Source organism: Corvus cornix, chromosome 4A (assembly GCF_000738735.6).
Source record: "Corvus cornix cornix isolate S_Up_H32 chromosome 4A, ASM73873v5, whole genome shotgun sequence".
Taxonomy (NCBI): domain Eukaryota; kingdom Metazoa; phylum Chordata; class Aves; order Passeriformes; family Corvidae; genus Corvus; species Corvus cornix.
Genome location: NC_047058.1, coordinates 9,474,930 through 9,495,338, shown reverse-complemented (window position 1 = coordinate 9,495,338; position 20,409 = coordinate 9,474,930). Strand labels below are relative to the sequence as shown.

Genomic DNA, 20,409 nt, shown 5'->3' with positions numbered 1-20,409 from the left:
AGCTGGAGTTAGGTAGCTGGTTGTTAATATGAACTGGACTTTATTTTGTCTCTTGCGTCGTTAGTAGAATTGCTGGAATTGGGCGTCTCCCAGGTGTGAGGTCTTAACACTGGTGTGGGGACTGGGAGAATCCATGTGATCTCAGAGCTTCTGTGCAGGAGTAGCGTGAGAGAAGTAGTAGGGTCTTGTAAAGGGTCAGATCCATAAACTGTTGTAGAATGAAAAGACATTGTGTCATTTTTTTCATTATTATTTTGCTGATACACTTAACTGCTTGATCTTAACAAACAGCAGATGCAGGAGTAAAGCCTTAATCGCATAACAACTTTGATGAATTTTCTATGATAACTATGCTCGCACAAGTCAGAGTGGTTTATGTAAGGGCAAGTGCTTTCATCCAGGTGACAAGATGCAGACAGGGTATGAGCACAAAATATCCAAGAACCTCAGCAAACCACCTCCAGTCTTCTCCATTTTCTAGTTCAGCTCCTCTTTTGAAAATGCCATTCCAAGTGACCCTTTTCCGTTCCAGCCTTTGTGCTGTGTCCTTGCACCACATCCTATGGAGAGCTCTCTGAGTGGACTTCTCTGCCTAGATCTGTGTACTCAGCAGAGCTTGTCTGATGCATATTTGAATGGGGTTTTACTCATTTCAGACCTGGTGTAGCAGGCTGGAGAAATTAAGAGTTAGCCTAGTACACACATTCTGATCCACTTGGGATTACAGTCACTGTGGATCTTTTGCACTTCATGCTGTCTTTCTGATATTTGACAGAAACTGAAAGCACTTACAGGTTACTTGAAGTGTATTGTTCGAAACCTTTAAAATAGAAAGGCAAGCTTGGTGGCCTTATCTTTTATTAACACCTTAATGAATGTGAGTTTTCTATTTCTTTTTCTCTCACATAATATAATAGATGATAATTAGGACTCCAATACCTTTGCAGATCCATTATAAGATAGGAAATGCAAATATATATTTGTCTTGCTGTTATACAACAAATACAATGAAAGCTTAGTCCAGTGATTTCATAGATATGGACTAACTTTTTTGCACTGTTTGCTCAATTAGTTGTTTATAGTTTGGACTTCCAGTTCTATAATATATGGACCAGTACATTTCTAGTGCTTCAGGCCAATTCCTGAAGAATATTGTACCAGAAAATTTACACTGACTTAGTGAAATTGCTCACCTGTTTCCTAAGGATGTCAGTAGATGACTTACTATAAATAGATGACTTATCAAGATGAACACAGCTACACTTCTCCAGACTGAGTACCTACACCGTCATAAGAAAATGCAGCCCTATCACACAGGCAGTGTGAGGTTTGCAAGGATTCCAGAACTGTCCAGTCCAATGTAGAATTTTGGTCCATATCTGCAAAATTAAAAGTTGACTCGGTTCTCACTAGACTATAAGCAAGTGCAAAGTACTTCTTCTTGCCTTGGACCTGACTTGACTTGACGCAGATTTAGAATATATTTAGATATGTAGGGCATTTATTTATATATATAAATGCTTTTTCTAATATGCAAAGCCAAATTACTTGGATGTTACATGAACCAAAAATGAGTCCCTCCATTTTTCAGATCACTGTGAGTTGGAAGACTTTTCCGCATAAGCCGTTTGCTTATGATTCTGTCAAAGATTTGATGGAAGTTTTCTGAAAATAAACTGTCATAGATTCCTGTGACCACAGAGATGGAGACATGCCCAATTCAGATTTGATGATTCAAAACTCTTCGTCCTTTGGAACCCACGGGACAGGGTTTTTGGCTGTATTGAAACATTTGGGAAGTAGATCCCCTTTTAGACTTATTTTTAGTTTTTCTGGGAGCAATTAAGTGCAGACTTCACCATCAAAAGTTAAATTTTATCACTTAAGAAGTTTTACTGGCACTGGCTTCTGTTTCAAAGTTAATATTTCTTTCCGCTCGTAATGTTTCTTAATTTACCAGTCAGGGAATTTGCTTCAGACAAATGCACAGCTATGTTTTCTTTCACCAGAAGAAGATGTATGGCAGACAGAGAAAAAACAAGAAGTTGAACTTTATCCAAAGACTTGCTCAATACAGGCCCATTTATTTAAATTCTAAATACATTTATTTAGAGATCAGTGGTTACTTAAAATATTTCACAAGAAAGCAATAGCAAATATTGGGATCTTGAATAAGCATTAAGAGAAGGGCTAAGATGTTACTCAGTTTTGAACAGCTGTGAAAATGGGTACTCGGGGAACAATACTTTGTGTGTGTGTGAGAGTCTGATACATTTAATACCAATAAACATATCTTTAGTTGTTCCTGCTTAATCTCTGATAAAAGCCACTACAACTTTGACCAGAATGCTTCCTGCGTCTGATACTGTTGAAGTGTGTTAGACATTAATTCATAGGTATTTATTGATTTATATGAAGTGTCTCTATATATAAAGGAAAAGAAAGTACACACAGTATATTAAACGGGGGAGCTTACTTTTTTTTCCACTGAGGATTTTCAGTAATCCTTATGTTTGTACTGTGGACAGTGTGTGTGGTGTGGTTGGTCTCAATATCTTTAGTTATGTAACATAAACATCAAGCTGTGCTGTGAGTCAAACGGGACAAAGCAGTGTGACTGCTGTCTCTCTGGTACATCAGACTGCAAGCTGACTGCTATGATCTGAAGAGCTGAATTTAGTGGAAAGGCTGTCGTTGATCTTAATGAGCTCTGGATATGGCCCAAACTCAAGAATTGGTGGCTTGGCTTTATTGGAATGCCACCAGCATCATGTTGCATCATGCGTGTACAGATACATAAACATCCTCTTAAAGTTTAAAAGGAGTGCCAATGCCACAAGCATAGATGCCATTTGTATTTCATCATTTTCTTCTAGATGAATTCAAAGACACTGCATGAGGTTTTGGTACTTTACACTGGGTTTAGTGAAAATGCAGTTCTCATCATTCCCTCAGATGAGCTTCTATGCCAGTTCTTCTGTCTGTTTAAGTACAATCCATTGTGTAGTGTAAACATAAATAGATTTCTCTCCATTTGGAGACATTTATCTCCATATCTTCAGTTGACAGCTTTTATGTGTAATGGGAAGGAGTGCTACAGGTTAGAACTTGAAACCATCTCTTTGGGGAGCAGCAGACACTCGCTGATGTTATTAAGAAGGATTGTTTCAACTACTATTCATCCCTGACTTCTGCTGACTATTGCAGTTCTCCCCCAAAATCTTGTAAGATCTCATCAGGTCATAGCTCACACAGCCAGGTGATCGTGCAAGTCTCTGAACATTATTCTGAGCAACCAAAACTGCAGCAAAACTGCCAAAATACATACTCAGTCACAAAGCTTGAAAGCAGGATCTTTAATGATTCAGAAACTGGAAATGAAGAGAGCGCCAAATATTATTTCCAGTATACCCACTTGTTTAAGACATGTCATAGTTTAGCTGACTTAGGAGTGCTGGATTTGGGGTGGCTGCACTATTCTAAGCTCTTAAAACTGTAGGAACTACTGAGGATCTTACTTCTTCTCGAAATTGCTGCTTAAAAGCCTCTGGGGGGGAATGGAGGTTAGTGCGCATACTTATTTTGCTTACAACTTTGACACCCTCTTTAGGGCTAACCTCAGCAAAATTGCACGTCAAGGAGTCACACAGCCCATCCTGCTGTTTCACTGCCATTTTTTAATCTGCTGTTCCACTCGTTTTTCTTTCTGCTGAACATGCATTTCCTAGAATTAACTGATATTTTCCCATAAAAGAGGCTGCCATCATTCATAGGAGTCTGTTAAATATTATTGGTACAATTTGCAGCAAATCATGTTATAGTACCTTGTGGTCAAATGTGTCCTTTCTTTTCTCCCAGTTAATACTTCATGAGACCATTTTTGTATACCACTAGGTTAAGTGGGAAGGGTACTTGCCAGCACACAGAGGGTTAATGCTGCTGTATTTGGCTGGTTCTTTGCCAGTCTTTGCTCTTTTGAGTGCCAAGATTTTTTTTGTGATTTTTTTTTTATTTTTAAAAAATGTCTAACTTAGTAGAGTTGAGCTGTAGCCCTTGCCATGCATTATGGAGGCATTTGTCTCTCCCTGAATCCTGGTGTCTGGCAAGCTGACCTTTTTTCCCAGTTCTGTCACTCACTTGCTGCACATGGCTGCAGCCAGGTAACAGAGATCTAAGGCCCTTCCTCGGGATGTCAGGATAAATTTTATCCCATTGTTCAAGAAGCTATTTGTATATTCCTAAGCACTGGTAATGACAGGAGAGGGAAGTTTTGGAGAAGATGAATTCTCTGATCCCGTTGTCTCTCCAAGAGTGTCAGGATTTCTGAGCTCTCCTGAATTTACCCTGTTTTTTTATATGATAATGATTTTATTATCTCAGTAGAAGGAAGCGAAAGGACAAGTAAAAGAAAACAGGAGAGATAGGCTGTGTGGTTTGCTTAACATTAGAGAAATGATCCAAGAGTTTCTCTATAAATTTAAACTATAGACCCATAGTGTAACTTCGCAGAAACGTGCTAGAAGCAGGGAGTGTTTATGAATGGTGCTTGCTTTATTTTCTTGCTTTTTCAATCCATATGTTATATTTGAGTCTGCCTTCAAATGATTTAACATGTCATAGGGAACTTGTGGATTTATTTAATTGACTCTTTAAATCTGAATTTAAAAAGCAGAGATGTCAACAAAGTGTTGTAGAGAATGAGCATAAAAAGCCTCCTGTCCATTAGCAGACTAAACTTGACTGGAAAGGCCATTTCAGAATTCCCTTGTGTACAACAGTATTGAAAGTTTTTCCAAAACCTTTGTTCTTCATTTGTAGATAGATTCAGGAAGACCGTATCTACAGATGTATAAAGCTTTAATTTTGAAAAGATTTTTGTGCTTTGAAAGAGACATAGCATTCAGCACATCAAAGTAAATTTCAAAACCACAATGCAATTGTTTGCGTGCTCTTAAGGCTTCAAGAGCAGTACAATGAACAGAAGAACATGAGAATGTTTATGCACCTGTTGTTAACTATCAGAATGTACTTCTTTGAGCATTTTTTTATTGCTTATTTTCTTTTTTGAATCTATCATCTGTACATTATCACTATGTTGCTACTGAAGACTATGTGCTGACTGAGGAGCGAATATGAGTTGAACTCCGAAAGCTGTGGGTTCTGCAATAATTAAAAGTGATATCTTATTGTATAAGAAAATACATTGAAGTGTTAAGGGTCTTACAAATAAATCAGCTTAAAGCAAGAAATCTGAGCCAAAGAAAGACTATCATTTATCTCAGTTCTTGTCTTGGTTGATTTGTCAGGCTTCTAGGCTATGCAAAAGTTTTTATATTATCTTTTTAATTCATATCAATGTAAAATCATGTTAAGTAGAGGAAAGAGGAAAGAAACGAGCAAACCAACCATTATTATTGTGATGAGTCTGAAGAAACTATTGATGCCTTAGGTATATCAATATCACCGCAGTTTATGTGGATTGGATAGAGGAAATAAAGGAATACAAGCAATTTACTCGCTCTGATTCTGATGATCACATTTCTTCTGCTCTTCTGGTCCTCAGACTATGGCCATTGCATCTCCTCTTCATTCTGCAGTTATAAGACAGTTAAAAATAGTCGTAGGGTGTGACTTAGATTTTATTCATCACTTACCTACATTACTCAGCATCAGCACAATCACATGTCCTTATTCCTCCAAAAGAAAAATATTTCAGATTTTGAACAGGTTTTCATTTTGGTCGAATGGGTGTTACATTTGTATGGTGTACGGCACTCTAGAGATAACGTATTTGCTGGTTTTGTAACTGATTCTGATAAAAATAAAAGCTTAATCATATAATCACTTATACCATTTTTACTGGTGACCACTAGTGATTCTGTAACAGTCAGTGGCATTTTCTGTAGATGGTTTTGACTAACATCCCATTGTATTTAGCAACTACATGGTGAGAAAACTTTGCACAAGCTAAGAAAAATATCTGGAAGTCTTCTTATTGTTTAGCATTTGTAAGTGGTTGCATTTGCCTTTATGAAAAATTAAATCTCATCTGTAGTGAGAAAATATTACAGTATCAGTTTTGTGTAATCAGGAAAGCAGTGCAAATCCATCTTGTTAACTTAGCCCACCAATCTTCAGTGGCTTTTAAATCCTATCTAGCCTTATGTGCATTAAATATAATCAGTCCTCAATTGAAGGAGGGCTTGCTTAGTATTCCCATGACCAAAGGGAGCTCTCAGAGTGCAGAACAAGCAGAGTTAATCTTTAGGCTTCAGAGTAGCTTATCTGCAGGCAATATATAGAGTCCCTTGAGGACTCAATTAGTACCATGCCAGGCAGTATCAGTTATATTGGCCCCTGTGTTATATCAAAAGCAACAGTTTCATGAGAGAAGCTAAGTTTGTGTTCTTGGGTAGGTGTTGATAAAATCTGTAGAAGGAGTAGGTGACTTTTCAGCTCCATGGTGCTTGGTGACAACTGCTCCACTTTCTGTTTGGACCTGCAGTGTTGGCTGGCATTTTACTGTATGAATACCTGGGTGGAAGGGTCCACTTAATAGCAAGGGTGATTTAACATGTGATGCCAATACCAGTGGATCTCAAGTATGTTCTGTTTAAAGGTTAGCTATAGGGGCTGGAGTGGTGAGGCTGAGAGTGGCATTTATCCTAGGAGAGCTGTAGTTATCCCCTAAACTCCATGGTAAAGCAGAAAGATACTAAAACAATGGACTTAAGTTTGACATGGCTCTTAACTGCAGCTTTTTTGCATACCACTGATCCTGGGATGATAGACCCATCAGTTCAGTGAATAGCTTGAAGTGTGTGCCAGGCTCTGTGGTTGGGAAGGACCAAGCAGAGTCTCAGTTTAAACATGTGATTATGTGACTTAGTGACACAGAACTGTGGTTTATTCAACAGTTTTAGGTAAAATTCTTCTGCAATTAGCTTATTTCCTGCCTCTGGATATGTATTAGATATTTTCCCTTCCCATTACTGTGGGAACAGTGCCAGCATATTTAAGAGACAATTGAGATCACACTGGGATATTTAAAGAGTGCCAGAACTTGTTTGAGTAATGTGTTAGGCTGCTGTGTAAGGACTCTGATGTGCTATGTGTTTGCTCTGGTGAAATGGCTCAGTATGAGGTATTTTTTATTATGTGATGATTTTAAAACTCTTGACATGCAGGGTCAAATCATGTTGTGCGGTCACTGATTTCTAATTTAACTCAGCATTTTGATGCCAGTGTTCCTGTAAGAGTTCCCATGGCTGAAGGCTGGCTAGTAAAGTTATCTTGGATATTTATAGGGTGCCTGTTCTTGTAAGGTCTTTCTGGCTGTCCTTATTGAGCAAGGAAGCATGGGGAAAGACTCTAAAATACAGTTTCAGTCACCAGGAACTTTTGAGTTCAGTTGCAGTTTATGGATTCTGGAACAGTCACCAAATTACTCGTCTTCAGTTCTCCCCACTGTATCTCCAATATGGAATAGTATATTCTGTACAGAGGGGCACAGGTCTGATATCTCAGAAATATCAAGTGGTAGGAATAAATTTATTATTACTCAGTATTTTCACTTGTTTTGCTGATTGGGGAATGAACCAGGTACTGTATTCATGCCTTTATACAGAGGAAAGGTAACAGAGAAAACACTATGTTACCACGGCACACTCATTTGAGTTAAATGTCAAGAGTATGCAGTTCTGACTTTTATTTTTCTGTTTATTTCCCCTTGGAGCAATAAAGCCTGCAGACAGGACATTCTGGGACTTCCCTGCCCTTCTCTGAAGGTTAATGGTCACCTTATCTTTAGCCTTCTGTTTGCAGGCACTGGAGTCAGACAGCTTTTTCCCCAGAGCTGTGCTTCCGTGATTTTCCATATTATTGCTTCAGTCGACAGTCACTGAGATGGTTTCAGAGATGACCTTCGGTTTTGTAGTTTTGTTTCACTTGCAGCTGGAATTCAGGATGTTGATGGTTTTAGGAATATTATTCCAGATGTGTGAGTCCCTAGTTCTCCTCTTGCTTATACCTGTACAAACAAATAGAAGTAATTCTGTTGAAGAGGTGGGCCTACATTAGTGCTAAACTAATATACATGGGAAGTCATTAAACTTGATTGCTGTTCACAGCACAGGCATTGGTGGCAATGTCGGTCTGATCTGTCTCCAAGGGAGCTTGGCAAGAGTGTTTGAAGGGCCTTAACTGGATCTATCCCTAGAGGGGAAGTCAGGAAGAATGGGGCGTAGAAAACTCAATTCATTATTCACATCATCTCAGGATATTTGTTTAGACTCAGTAACTGTTACCTCTGATGTTTGACATTTAGACTAGGCACTGGTCCATGTGCCTGTAGCTACATACTGTGTTCTCACATTTCTTTCCAGATGGTCTTGTGTATTGGTGCCTGCCTGGACACTGAGAAGGAAAAGTTGTGTTGTTGGAACTTAATATTCTTTAACATGGTATTTTCTTAAGTCAGAATGTGCAGAAATAGAGCTCCTTTGTTCAACTTCTGCACTAACCCCACCAGGACAAAAAACCCACAGTTTCCCAGTATATAAAATATTGACCATGCTAGTATTTTCACAGGAAATACCAGCTCTTCTACTGTGTCAAAAATAATCTGGTTTTCATTCAGATTCTTTAAAATCTTAGATTTTAGATTTATGGCCCTGGATGAAAAAAGCAGACATGTGAGAGGCAGCACATCATGGTCTGTGTATACAGGGACGCTGTTGCTTATCTAAAAATAAATACATCTTTATATGCAAATAAATCCATGTAGATTGTAAAATGTCAAACAAGAAATTCTATCTCTGGATCTGTATTATTTGTTTGACAATTGATATTTTCTGTCACTGAAGTCTGAGGTTACATCGGTGATCCTGTTGCAAATCTAGGGGAAATTACCTTTTGAATGACACATGGCCTGATGTTCATCTCCAGTTAATCCAGGAAGAGTTCATATTTGGCTGTGGGGACACAAAGGATAGATTTAGAGTGCCAGTATTTTTCTGGCCATATTTTAGAATTCAGTAATGCACTGGATACCCCATACCAAAGTTTATCTTCAGTCCTTCCTCAAAGGTGAAGACAGTGTGTTTTGTGATAAACTGCAAGAAACAATGAAGACTCAGAATTACCAAAGAATCAAAGAGATTGTATGTATTGCTGATGTCTTTGAAATATTCTTATTATTGAAGGAGATTGCAGGAAGTCCCTCTAACAGGGAATGACAGCAACAAAAATCCCCCAAATCCCACACATTGTACTCAAAGTGTGAATACACACATAATTAGAGCAGCATAGAGCAATTAGACTCCAGAGTAAGTATCATGGCAAATTCTTCTGGCATGAAGAATTTATTCATGCATATATAAATAAATGGATGAATAAAAAGCTGTAATAATGCATAGTTGGATGCCTCCAACTATACTCTCTACTTTCAGTTTCAGAGATAGGCTTTGACCCTCATTTTCCTCCTAATATTAATCACTGATGGATGTATAAACTCTGCAAGGCAGAAATCCTCTTATGTCCACTTCTTTGTTGTCTGCAGACTACCGTCTTTGTTTCTAACCCTGTTTAAAGCTCTGATAGTGCAGCTTTTAACAGTGATGCATGTTTAGTTGTTTCTTTAGAATGGAAGGGTTTTCACAGTAAATTTCTAAGCCTGGCCAACTTGCCAGCCTGGGAATTTCACTAGCAAGAAAGCTGAATTCCTTTCTTCTTCAGCAAAGTGTTTCTTGAGAGTCACATTTATGTTGGCACACAGTTGCAAAGTGTTGCTACGGGTACAAATGCAACATGCTCGTAAGGAATACAGAATCTTCATGACATAAAATCCAAGTGCTCAAGGATCAGTATATGATGGCTCACCCTGTCAGAATGTGAGATTTACCTTGCTAAGAGGAAGTCAGTTCAGAGACATCAAAATATACAGGAAATCTGAAATGCTACGGTCTATCAGTTTGGTGTAGGTTTTTTACTCCTACCTCTAAATTTGTTTAGTGAAAAGCTCAAATGAAACTTCTGTCCCTTTCTGAAAATAAATTTCAAAAAATGTAAACCAAACATCCCTGTTTAAACGCAGTTTGTGAAACGTGTGATTTCCTAACTGTGTGACATCTGGTCCCTTCCTGCTGCTGTGCACTGTGTGCCCTGATGCCCTACAAGCCAGCTTTGGATGAGCATTTTGTGAAATCTCAAGTGTTTGCAGTCAGGGATCCGGGGAGGCAAGGATGTGGTTAGCCCTTAGAGATCCAGTTGCAAGAGGCTGCACGAAACACAGTAGCCCTGTTGGACATGAAGCATATTCAGAATTGCTGGTTGTGTGGGTAACTCCTAACACCTCTGCTCTCAGGCTGCTGGCATGTACCCATGGTATTTGTAGTATGTGTGTATTTGTAATATGTGTCTATTTGAGTTTCCTCCATTGGATTAGGAGTTGCTGTTGGTTACTTAAGTTGAAGAGGCCTTTTTTGCAATGACACAAGTGACAGTGCATGTGAAAAAAATAGCTTGATGATTTTAGGACCTGTGTTTTGGTGCAAGGATTTCCCAATGGTTGGGTGGCTGGACCTTGCGCAGACTTGCCTCCCTCGTTCCCTTTGGAGAGATTAAGAAATGTGTTGGGAAATCTGCCAGGTGCTGGGAGCTCTGCTGCTGGTACCACTGTGGGAGGGCAGGTTGCCCCTGGGACTGCTTGTTCTCCCTGCAGGGGAAGCAGATTTGGATTGCAGTGATTTGAATGTGCAGTGATTTGCAGGGGGCTGGTGCAATGTTGGGCTGTTGAGGGAAAGCCATGACAGTGAGTTTGAAGAAAGGCCTGATTTTCCAATGAATGTAGGTCCAGACTGGGCTATTTCACTCAAGCCAAGCCACAAACTTTAGAGGAAACCCAGATCTGACCGAAATTTCAGGTGTTTAAACTTGCTGTCATCCCTATCTTTGAGAAACCGTCTTTACTTTGCCAAAGTCTGTGGTTACTTGCTGTTCGTTTACCTCCCAGCTGAAAACAGCTTCAGTTAATTAACTGGAAGTAGAGCAGTCCATTCACTTTAGCGCTTGACAAGTGAGGAGCAAATGTCAGCGCAGCGATGTCTGCCGGTCAGAGCAAGGTATGGCACATACCTGCTTGCTTGCACTGATTTGCCTGGGGACACAGAGCTGTGATGTTTATCAACATCTAAGATTTCAGAGCTGTACTGAAAACCTCTCAGCGTGTAGCCATTTGAAGCTGTGCTAGTGATAAAGAGGCTGAGCAGTGAATAATAAATCTAGCATGAAGTGCCTTGGAGAGTGATATGAAGATAGAGAATCAAAAACTATTAAATCCTGAGGTGGGATAATTATTTTTAATGACTGTTTACTAGTCTGTGCTTGGAAAGTAAGGGGTTTTGAGATGGTGCAATGTGTGTTGCTAAACTGTCAGTTGCTGTGAAAAGGACTATGTTTGACCTAAATGGAAGCTGACAGATGAAGTTTTGCATGTTCAGGTAAGTAACTTCAAGACAAAAATGCATGAAAGAAGAAAACAATATTAAAATAAAGCATGTTTTGAAGGCAAGTTATCTGAGGAGGTTTGGAGACAGGAAATGTGCTTTATGTTAGCAAAAACCCTGATTTTTTGAAGCTTCCAGGCTGTGTTCTATACCAGTTAAAGTGATGAAATTCTTCCAAAGCCATCAGGATTACACCCTTCCACTAGCTTTAGGGACTGTGCCTTCCCATTGGAAGGCCATTCAGTCTTTCTTGATTTTAAATATAAATATGAATTTCTCATGAGGTTTCCTTCATTTCTTACTGTAGTATAGTAGTATAAATGTTTCTGTTGGCAGCATTTTTCTGAACTAAATGCCAGGCAGATTTCAGATGCAGTCCTACATACAAGGTTTTGTGCATTAAGCCAGGCAGAAGGCTTCTCCAGTAATCTCCAGGAATTCCTTTCTGGTGGTTGTTGCCCAATAACTGAAGCCTTGATTTTGCCTTTTTTTTTTTTCTGTGGGCTTTCTCTGATGGAAGGAGATTAATGCTCTCTAGTGATCCTTTTTCTGCCAGGATTAGGAGTTCAGTGTGAAGTCATCATGACAAGTGCAGTAATTCACAACAACAGTGAAACTTGTTTGGGTAAAACTTCAACTAGTGCTACTGTATTTTTGCTGCTTTGTCTTTTCCCAAGAGACAGAGAGTGTATTGTATCTGCTTGAGATCATCTTTGATCTGCAAATGCAAGTGCACTCTGTGGATGGCATTAAAGTTGGCTGCTTGTAGAGGCTTTTGCTTTCCATCTAAGTGGGAAACTAGACTAGAGTATGATTTGTTTCCTGTTTGTGATGGCCCTTACACTTGTTGTCATCTATTATTTGTGTGACAGCTTTCCTTTGTTAGAGGCCTTTACAGAAAATTGAGAAATGGGAGTTGTCCATTCACAGATGTCAAACTTCTGCACTGTTAGAAAACTGCTGTAGGTGAGCCACTTATGGGACTCCTCACCAGAGGTCCATTTCTGAAACTACATGTCTGTCTTAGGAGAAGGGTATTTAAAAAAAGTATTTTTTCCAAGTATTTGAGAAGAACTTCTACTCTGTAGATCTGTATTGCTACTAAATGTCTTTAAGAAACTCATATAAAAATACTTGGTAATACTCCCTCCTACTGGCTTGCCAGACCTGAGTATTCAAACACTACGTAATAGCTGAGAAATACAAATAAATGTGTTTTTCTTCTGATCTTCTAGGAATGACTGTAAATCTTTGCTTTGCTCTTATGAGAGTTATGAACCTCTTACTTTTAAATATCTGTGCAGTTTTTAATCAGGAGCTGATATTCTTAGCAAGCCATGCAACTCCAGGAGCAGACTCACACTGTGGCACTGGCTGCTGCTGCTCCCTCCTTGTGTGCAGGCAGCACAAGCAATGTCTTGCCTCCTCTCTGCTTTTACCTCAACAGAGGCCATTGATAGCCATGATGCAAATTAATTTCCATTTGAATTTAATGCAGTGTAATGTCAGAAATGTGTACAGCTATGTTGTCCCCAGAACCTGGGTCACCCCTATGAATGAGGCTCCTTAAGGTTTATGTTCCCCAGCATTTACCTGTTTCTACACCCAGTGAGTGCCTCCTTAGTTGTGATAGTGAGTAACAATTGTTAGTATATTGTCAGAGGCCGTCACCAGGCAGTAATTTTGTCATATGGGTGTGCTGGTTAATTTAAACTGTAGAGCTTTTTGCCTGACCTTGCAATATTGCAGGGATGCAGTTGTTTGGGAGTTTTTTCCTGTTAATGTGCAGAACAGCTTGTTAGAATAGATTGGGATTTACAGTGAATTGGAATAATGCCTGTTTTGAAAGGTCCTGTGCACCCCTTATGTGCTGGAGAAAAACTCTATTTAAAAACTCTGCAGTTTTTAGTCGTTATTTCAAAGATGTGAATATTTTCTGTATCTTTCCTCTGTCTGAAAAATAACACTAACAGTCTCCTCAGGGCTTCTTCACATCCTAAGTACAACCAAGCCTCTGATTAGTCCCACAGGGAGACAGAATCAAATGCCATACGATATTTTACACTTAGGATGCTGTGCGTACCAAGAGCTGGAAGGAGACAGGAAAAGGGGGAGTTAACAGTTCATAACCATTTATGGAGCAGGCACAGCCCTCCTTGGACCCAGTTCAGCAGAGTCTGAGTGCCTCAGCTCAGGAGCTTTATCTAGCCAGTAATTGCTGCAGCACGCTGGTGCTCTCATGCACGCATGTGGGCAAGGGGGGAGCGCGATACACGGTGGCAGAAGCCCTGTGCTGGCATCCACACCCAGGGGTGAATTAAATGCACACACGCCTCCCGGGAAGCACCATGGCTGGGTTCTACGGGTGCCTGAAAAGTAAAAAGTAAGTGCCATGCTGAGCCCTCCCCTCCACCTTTCCAAAGTGAGCTGAGTCTAGTGGGTACTTTGAAATTCTCTTTTTGTTGTATTGCAGCTGCAGCATTGAACAAAGTGGTTATGCTTTGGGACTGAAGTACCAGCCTGAGCACAAAAGTGCAAAAAATCAGTCCTGGCTAAAATATTTGTTTGGTGAAAATTGGTCATGGATTTTTTCTTTTAGAGGTATGAACATGAAATATTGAAAAAGGAATTAAGTACCTTTTCCTGTTTAATTACAGCAAGAGGGAAAATGCCCTCTTCCCTAGTGATTAGCTATATCATTTATATATTAACACATAAAAAAGAGAAATACAGAAATTCACATTGGCTTTTAAAAAATGTTCAGCTAGAAGTCTGGCAGTAAATGCTCTTTAAGAACTTGATGAGCTCAGTTTTTCTGTAAGCAATCTGAGGCTTGCTTCTGTAATTGCTCCCTGTTGAGAGATTTGGTTGTATTTAAAAGAATTATTTCTTTATCGCTTCACTGACATGTTCTGTTGGAGTAGACTATGAAGGGAAAAGAGAATGAGAGAATGCATGTTAGTGTTTGTACTTTAAACCACCATGAAGATGCATTCTGTTTTTCCTTTGACATTCTCCCTGCTAAGGAATGGAACAAAATTTCTTGCTGCCAAACCTGAGGAGAGGTTTGATCGTGTTTTGCACCAGCAGACTGCAGAGGGCTCTATTCTTGCACTCGGTGAGGGATTAGAGACAGGGAACATGCACAGTGGAAGGCAAGTGAAGTTGTGTCTTGAGGGTTAAGATGGGAATGCTGATAGGTAAATGTGTGAGTAAGTCCTGGATGGCAGAGGGTGGAATATAGTTCAAAAGTGGAGGTGCAGAGTGACTATTTTTCCCCTCTCCTAGAGGTTGTATCCCTCACACCTAGAATTTGTCTCACATTACTCTGGTGGAAATGTGCATTTTCAAAGGCACACAACTCCTACTGGATTTCAGTTAGCATTTCCATCCCATATTCACCTTTTTCCTCCTTTGAAATTTGTAACAGGGAATTAATATTTGGCATAGAAGTTTGCTTTAGATAAAGGGAGAGTATGCCATCAGAACTTGCAAAAGGGCTATGAGTGAGTCCTGATGAAGGTAGGTGGATTGGCACTTGAATTGACAAAAAGAAGTCATTTTACATTATTTTATTTTTTCCCCCAAATCCTTCAGCATCTAATGCACTTAAATTTGAAATTCAGAGACAGACTATAAAGGCTGAACAGATGAAGCTTTTTTACATGAGACATACCATCTCTTCTTTCCTGGTCAATCTCCATCTGACTTGTGTGGAACAGGGGTTTTTTTCTTCAACAGATTCTTCTTTCTTGATATTCTTCAGTTAGGTCTCTACACTTGATATATACACAGGTTATACCTCTCAGCCTGTTATTTCAGCCCTGTGATGTGTTCCCAGGTGAATTAGTGCAACTACTAATCCTTTGCAGTCTTCACAAATTTTATATGCTGCTTTGGCTGTGGTTACTGGCAGTTAAAATGAGTTCAAGACACCAGTTGCAGTAATAGTGATGTTTTTAGTCCAAGATGAATTTTCAATGAAATTTGTTTGGTGTTTAACATTAAGTATTTGTCCTTCTGGACAAATTTGTCATTGGAACAACTTCCCCAAATTCTCATGTGGTCATTTGACCTGTAGGAGTTAATTTGCTTTCTGAATGAAAGCTCTTTTGGAATGAAATTACTTTAATGCTTTAAGCAATTGGCTTAGATACCAGTAGGAATTTGGCCAAAGTGACTTAGAGCTCAGTGCCTGCCATGAAACCTGCCATGGACACTGGGAAAGGGTTCCTTCCAGGGTTTTGAGCTGCTAAGTCCAGCTAAAGCACCTGGAGTGTTTTAAAAGCTGCTTTAGGTAGTGCTCTCCTGTGCTACTTTCCCATTTACTCCACTCCCCCACATTTTACAAGAAGAAACAAAGGTTCTGCCTTGGTATGCTGTAATAATGTGTGGCTGAATCTGATCTTTGTACACATACTCTTGTCCCTGCACTTTGTTAATGTCCTCTTATGAAATTAAAAAAAAAGAACTCAGAGCCTAATCCAGGTAATTCTTCATCACAGTCCCAATCTTGTCTGCTATTTCACTGCAATAAAACTTCTAGATTGCTTTCATATTTCTCTTTAACCAGCATATGCAACCTGAATAATCTTGAATTGTTCTGCTAGGTTTATAGCTCATCATCCTTGTTGCAGAGTTCTGTTTTTGTCTTCTTCCAAGTATGGTGCCAGAAAAAAAATACTATACCTGGACAGATAGGATAAAGTTTCCTAAAGCCTGTAGAGGAATCTTTTCATATGCTCCTCAGTTTTTTTGACTAGCCAAGTATGTTGTTATAAGCTGAAAATGTGGTTGCTTGAATAGTAAGGTTCACTGATGGTCATCGCAAACTGCCAATTTCCAAAGACAAATACAGTGTGTTAGAAGCTATATAAAATATTTGGCTGAAGGCTTTGTGTGCCAGCTCAGACTGGTTTCTATAGCAGACTATAAGAAAATGTATTTAACTGTATTTAATGTGGTCACACAGGATTTCATGGTGCCTTTCACAAACAATCCCAGAATTATGGACCTTTCAGCTTGAATTGTCTTCTGCTTTGCCAAGCTTTGCACTTCCAGTGGGGTGTTGTGTTCTTTTCCTATATTCCATAATTGTCAAGAAATGCTGATGTGCACTTTCATCCTGCAAAGAAGTTCAGGATTTGGGTAAAGCAAGTTGATCAAGGAATACATCAGTAGAATTTTCTATATATTTCTAGATTGTTTGAGATGAAAGCAATTGCCACTGTAAAATGATGTTATGGCCCTGAAATTGAGTAAAATATGTTTTCTGGGTTAGGTGCTGTTGCTGTATTTTGTGTTGTTGCCTATTCAGATAAGTGTCAGGAAGAGATTGTGGTGATTGCTGGGCTTATTCCAAAGCTGGTACAGTGCTGTCCACCTGATGGATAAGCTGTCTGTTCTGCCCCTTGCACCTTCACCTCAGCCTTCTTGTTGGAGAGGCTCATAGAGGACAGTGGAAATCCCAAAAATCCCTTTGTGCTTGGGGCTAGTCATACTTTTTACAGCTTTTACATGTCTGTGTGGTCCTTCGAGCCTTCGGCTCCCCATCCACAGCAAGCAGCTGCTGTTTTAGCTTGGACGGTGACAAGTGGATTGGAAGTGGTTTAAAGCTCCACCAGCTGCTACTGAAGTAGCAACTTGAGATGTGGGGGACAGGGCAGTTTGAGCCTGTTGGCTCTTCTCTGTCAGCAGCTCATTCAATTCCTGTGGCCTCTCTCCGTTTCTGGAGGCATGTAATTGCCACAGGGGCTGAGGAGCTGTGTTGCTGACTGACTGCAGTCAAAGAGCATGCTTTGCTCTTTGGCATGGTTTTAGACATGAAGCATCTCGCCAAGGCTCCAGGGCTGTTTAAAGTGAGACACTGAGTTCCCTGGCCATCCCTGCCTGTGGCATCCCCCAGCGTCATCTCGGCTCAGCCATGGTCCATGGGATCAGTGCTGCTGGCAGCTGTCAGAAGGCTGTGCAGCTTTGGAATCAGTGCAGGCTTTCTGGGAGCTGTGGCAGAGCCACTGGTCCTGTGGTGATCTGGGGATCTGTCTGTGTGGCTGATGCATTCAGGAGAGGTGAAATGCTACCCATAAACACTAAAAATATGTCTGCTTACATGTCTTTTTATTGTACATCACTTTAGCATATTATCTCCCAACAAGAGCAAGAATCATTCATTAACAGCTTTTCAGTGTTGGGGGTTTTTTGAAATGAAAATATCTGAATACGATAGGTGGTTTCTGCCGAGCAAAGTTCACTTGTGCAGAGATAATCCTTGGATCCACACAGGGGTGACAACATTGAGTTTCAAGAAACAGCTTTTATGGAAAGTGGAGAGCTCCCCCCGCTAGGGCCAAGTCAGAGAGTGTGAGCTGATGTGAAAAGACTCCTCAGGTGTTGTGAGTCTCTTGGAGGAATCTTTCAGTACACAACCTCTGAGCATGTTCCTGTATTGGGCAATTATACAGTGTTTGGACATTTGTGAGCATTTTGTCTTCAGCCCACAGGAGTCATTCAGTGCTCTGTCTGGTATTAAATGTATGGAGGTTTAAATCCTGTTTTCTTATTCAAGAATAGCAGAGAGGGTGAACAGAAGCAGTCAGGAGGTGTCAGAGCCATGACACTGCAGGCAATTGGGCACAGTTAGTACGATGGTGCTATATTATTAACAAAAAAATCAACTATTTCTCTTTGTGTTTCATTTTTTTTGACTCATCTTTGTGCAAGAAGTTCGGTTCTGGCTTAATACACCAGTGAGTCACTCCCATCTCCTCATTCTGTTCATGCTTGTCTCTGGATGGTGTTTGTTTTAGCAGGCACAGTGGTACAGTGTGTTTGCTGGCTGTAGGCAGAGGAATTCCAAGCAGGCCTGTTTATTTGGTTTCAGTAGAACAGCCCTTTTGCTATCACCAAGGTTCTGAGTATTTGACAGATATGCTGTCAAATGGACCTCTAATGCTGCTTGTCCTACATCACTTGCAGTAGAGCAGAAGCTTGGGTTGGGACAATCTGCTGAATGTAATTCTCACTCTTCTGCATCATTTGACCATCAGGTTTTTTGTCTACATTATTTTTCCAGACTGAGCCATGGAAACATCTTGTCATAATTTTTCCATGTGTTCTCTTCTAAGACAGAAACTTCTGCTGCTCCAAGTATCTAGGTTTGTACCCCTAGAGCCAACTGGAGAGTTTAATTTGTCATTTCATCCTTGTGCAGAGGTCTACAAAGTTTGAGGCTTTCACATCTGCTGTGATGTGAACACCTAGAATTGGATGTAGAAGCTGAAATCTGATGATATATAGGACAAAATGCAGTGGGTTCAAGTTGTACTTCCGGTAGATAACCTACCTGAGCTGGTGTAGGGCAGCTAGAGCTGCTTACCAGCCAGATTTGAGAAAATCTGAGATAAGTCTGTCCATGGCGAAACAGGAAAAAAACCTGAGGTAATTCCAAGGTTGATTCTCTTCCACCCCTCAGATTTCTCCTGCTGTAAGAAAACAAGTTGAGCACAAGGTGTTCTACACTAATGTGCTTCAAGCTTACAGCTCTGCATTATATCTGTTATAGTCTCAAGGTTGGTAAAACTATTATGGATTAAGTAGTTTTAAATATTATTTTGAATACAGAAAAGACTATCTGCAAATTCTCTTATTTTATTTTGTTTATCTTGCTGTTATTTTATTCATAATTATTTGTTTCAATATAGCAGGTGGCCTCCCACTCCATTGTGAGAGTCACTGTATAAAAAAAGAAAAAAAAAACCCCAGCCAGTTGATATCCTGATTTTTCTTGCAGATGCTGAGCTGTCACTGTTCATCGCTGTGCTAATAGTCAGGGTTGTGCCAGCAGCCCAAGGTTTGCAACACAATGTGTGTGAAAAGGGCGTGACCTGGGCCACACACATCATGATTCACTTTAACTGTATTGTTATACTTGTGTGTACTGCTGCATTCGGGTAAGTGTACAGGTGCTAAGACATTCTGTGGTCTGTTCTATCCCATCTCCATGCTGTAGCATGTAGGTATCTTTGTGACTGTTGTGCTTTAACCCCAGCAATTAAACCCTACAACAGCCACTCACTCACTCTCCCCTGGTGGGATTGGAGAGAGAATCTGAGAGTAAAAGTGAGAAAACTTGTCGGTTGAGATCAAGACAATTTAATAAGTAAAGAAAAGGTCATGCACACAAGCAAAGCAAAACAAGGAATTGATTCCTCACTTCTCAAGGGCAGGCAGGTGTTTCGCATCCCCAGAACAGCAGGGCTCCATCACATCATGGTGACAGGAAGACAAACACCTTCCCTCCAAATGTCCCCTCTTCCTCCTTCTCCTCCAGATTTATACGCTGAGCATGAGGCCATATGGTCTGGGATATTCCTTGGGTCAGTTGGGATCAGCTGTCCTGGCTGTGTCCCCTCCCAGCTCCTTGTGCACCCCCAGCCTCCTCACAGGTGGGGTGGGTGAGGAACAGCAAAGGCTCTGGGTAAGACCTGTTTAGTGATAAAGGAAGCATCTCTGAGTTATCAGCACTGTTTCCAGCACAAATCCAAACCACAGCTCTATACCAGCTGCTATGATGAAAATTAACTCTACTTCAGCCCAGACCAGGGTGCTCTTAAAGGGAATTGTAGCACTCGGTCAGAGCAGGGAAACTTGGCTGTGCAGAAAAAGCTGCCTTATCTTGTTTTCTAACCATCCATCCAGAGTGAAGGTGGCATTCCAGCTTCAAAATTTTGTGGTGGTTGTTCCTTTTGGCCTCTGAGATTCAAGGATCTGGTGTTAATTAGTGAACTAAATGTTTGACTTACATTCATGATAAATTCATTTATCCTTATTCATTCTCAGAAATACGTAAGTGTGCTCTTCTGCTGGGGCTTCCAGATATCACCCATCTAACAACACAGTTCTGATC

At 40.2% G+C, this 20,409-nt stretch overlaps 1 protein-coding gene across 5 annotated transcripts in view; it reads left to right on the top strand.

Annotated features, from left to right (window-relative positions):
* Positions 1-20,409, top strand: part of KIAA1210 (KIAA1210 ortholog) — a 67,458-nt gene that overhangs the window by 377 nt on the left and 46,672 nt on the right. For 2 of the 5 annotated variants that reach the window (XM_019290798.3, XM_010407656.4), the window contains exon 1: positions 13,706-13,887. The exons of 2 other annotated variants lie outside the window; for them this stretch is intronic. In XM_019290798.3, coding sequence (XP_019146343.1) covers positions 13,826-13,887 — 62 coding nt within the window. In that variant the 5' untranslated portion in view covers positions 13,706-13,825. Of the gene's footprint in view, positions 1-13,705; positions 13,888-19,388; positions 19,454-20,409 lie in introns of those variants that run through there. One more of the 5 variants, XM_019290794.3, reaches the window with a different exon arrangement.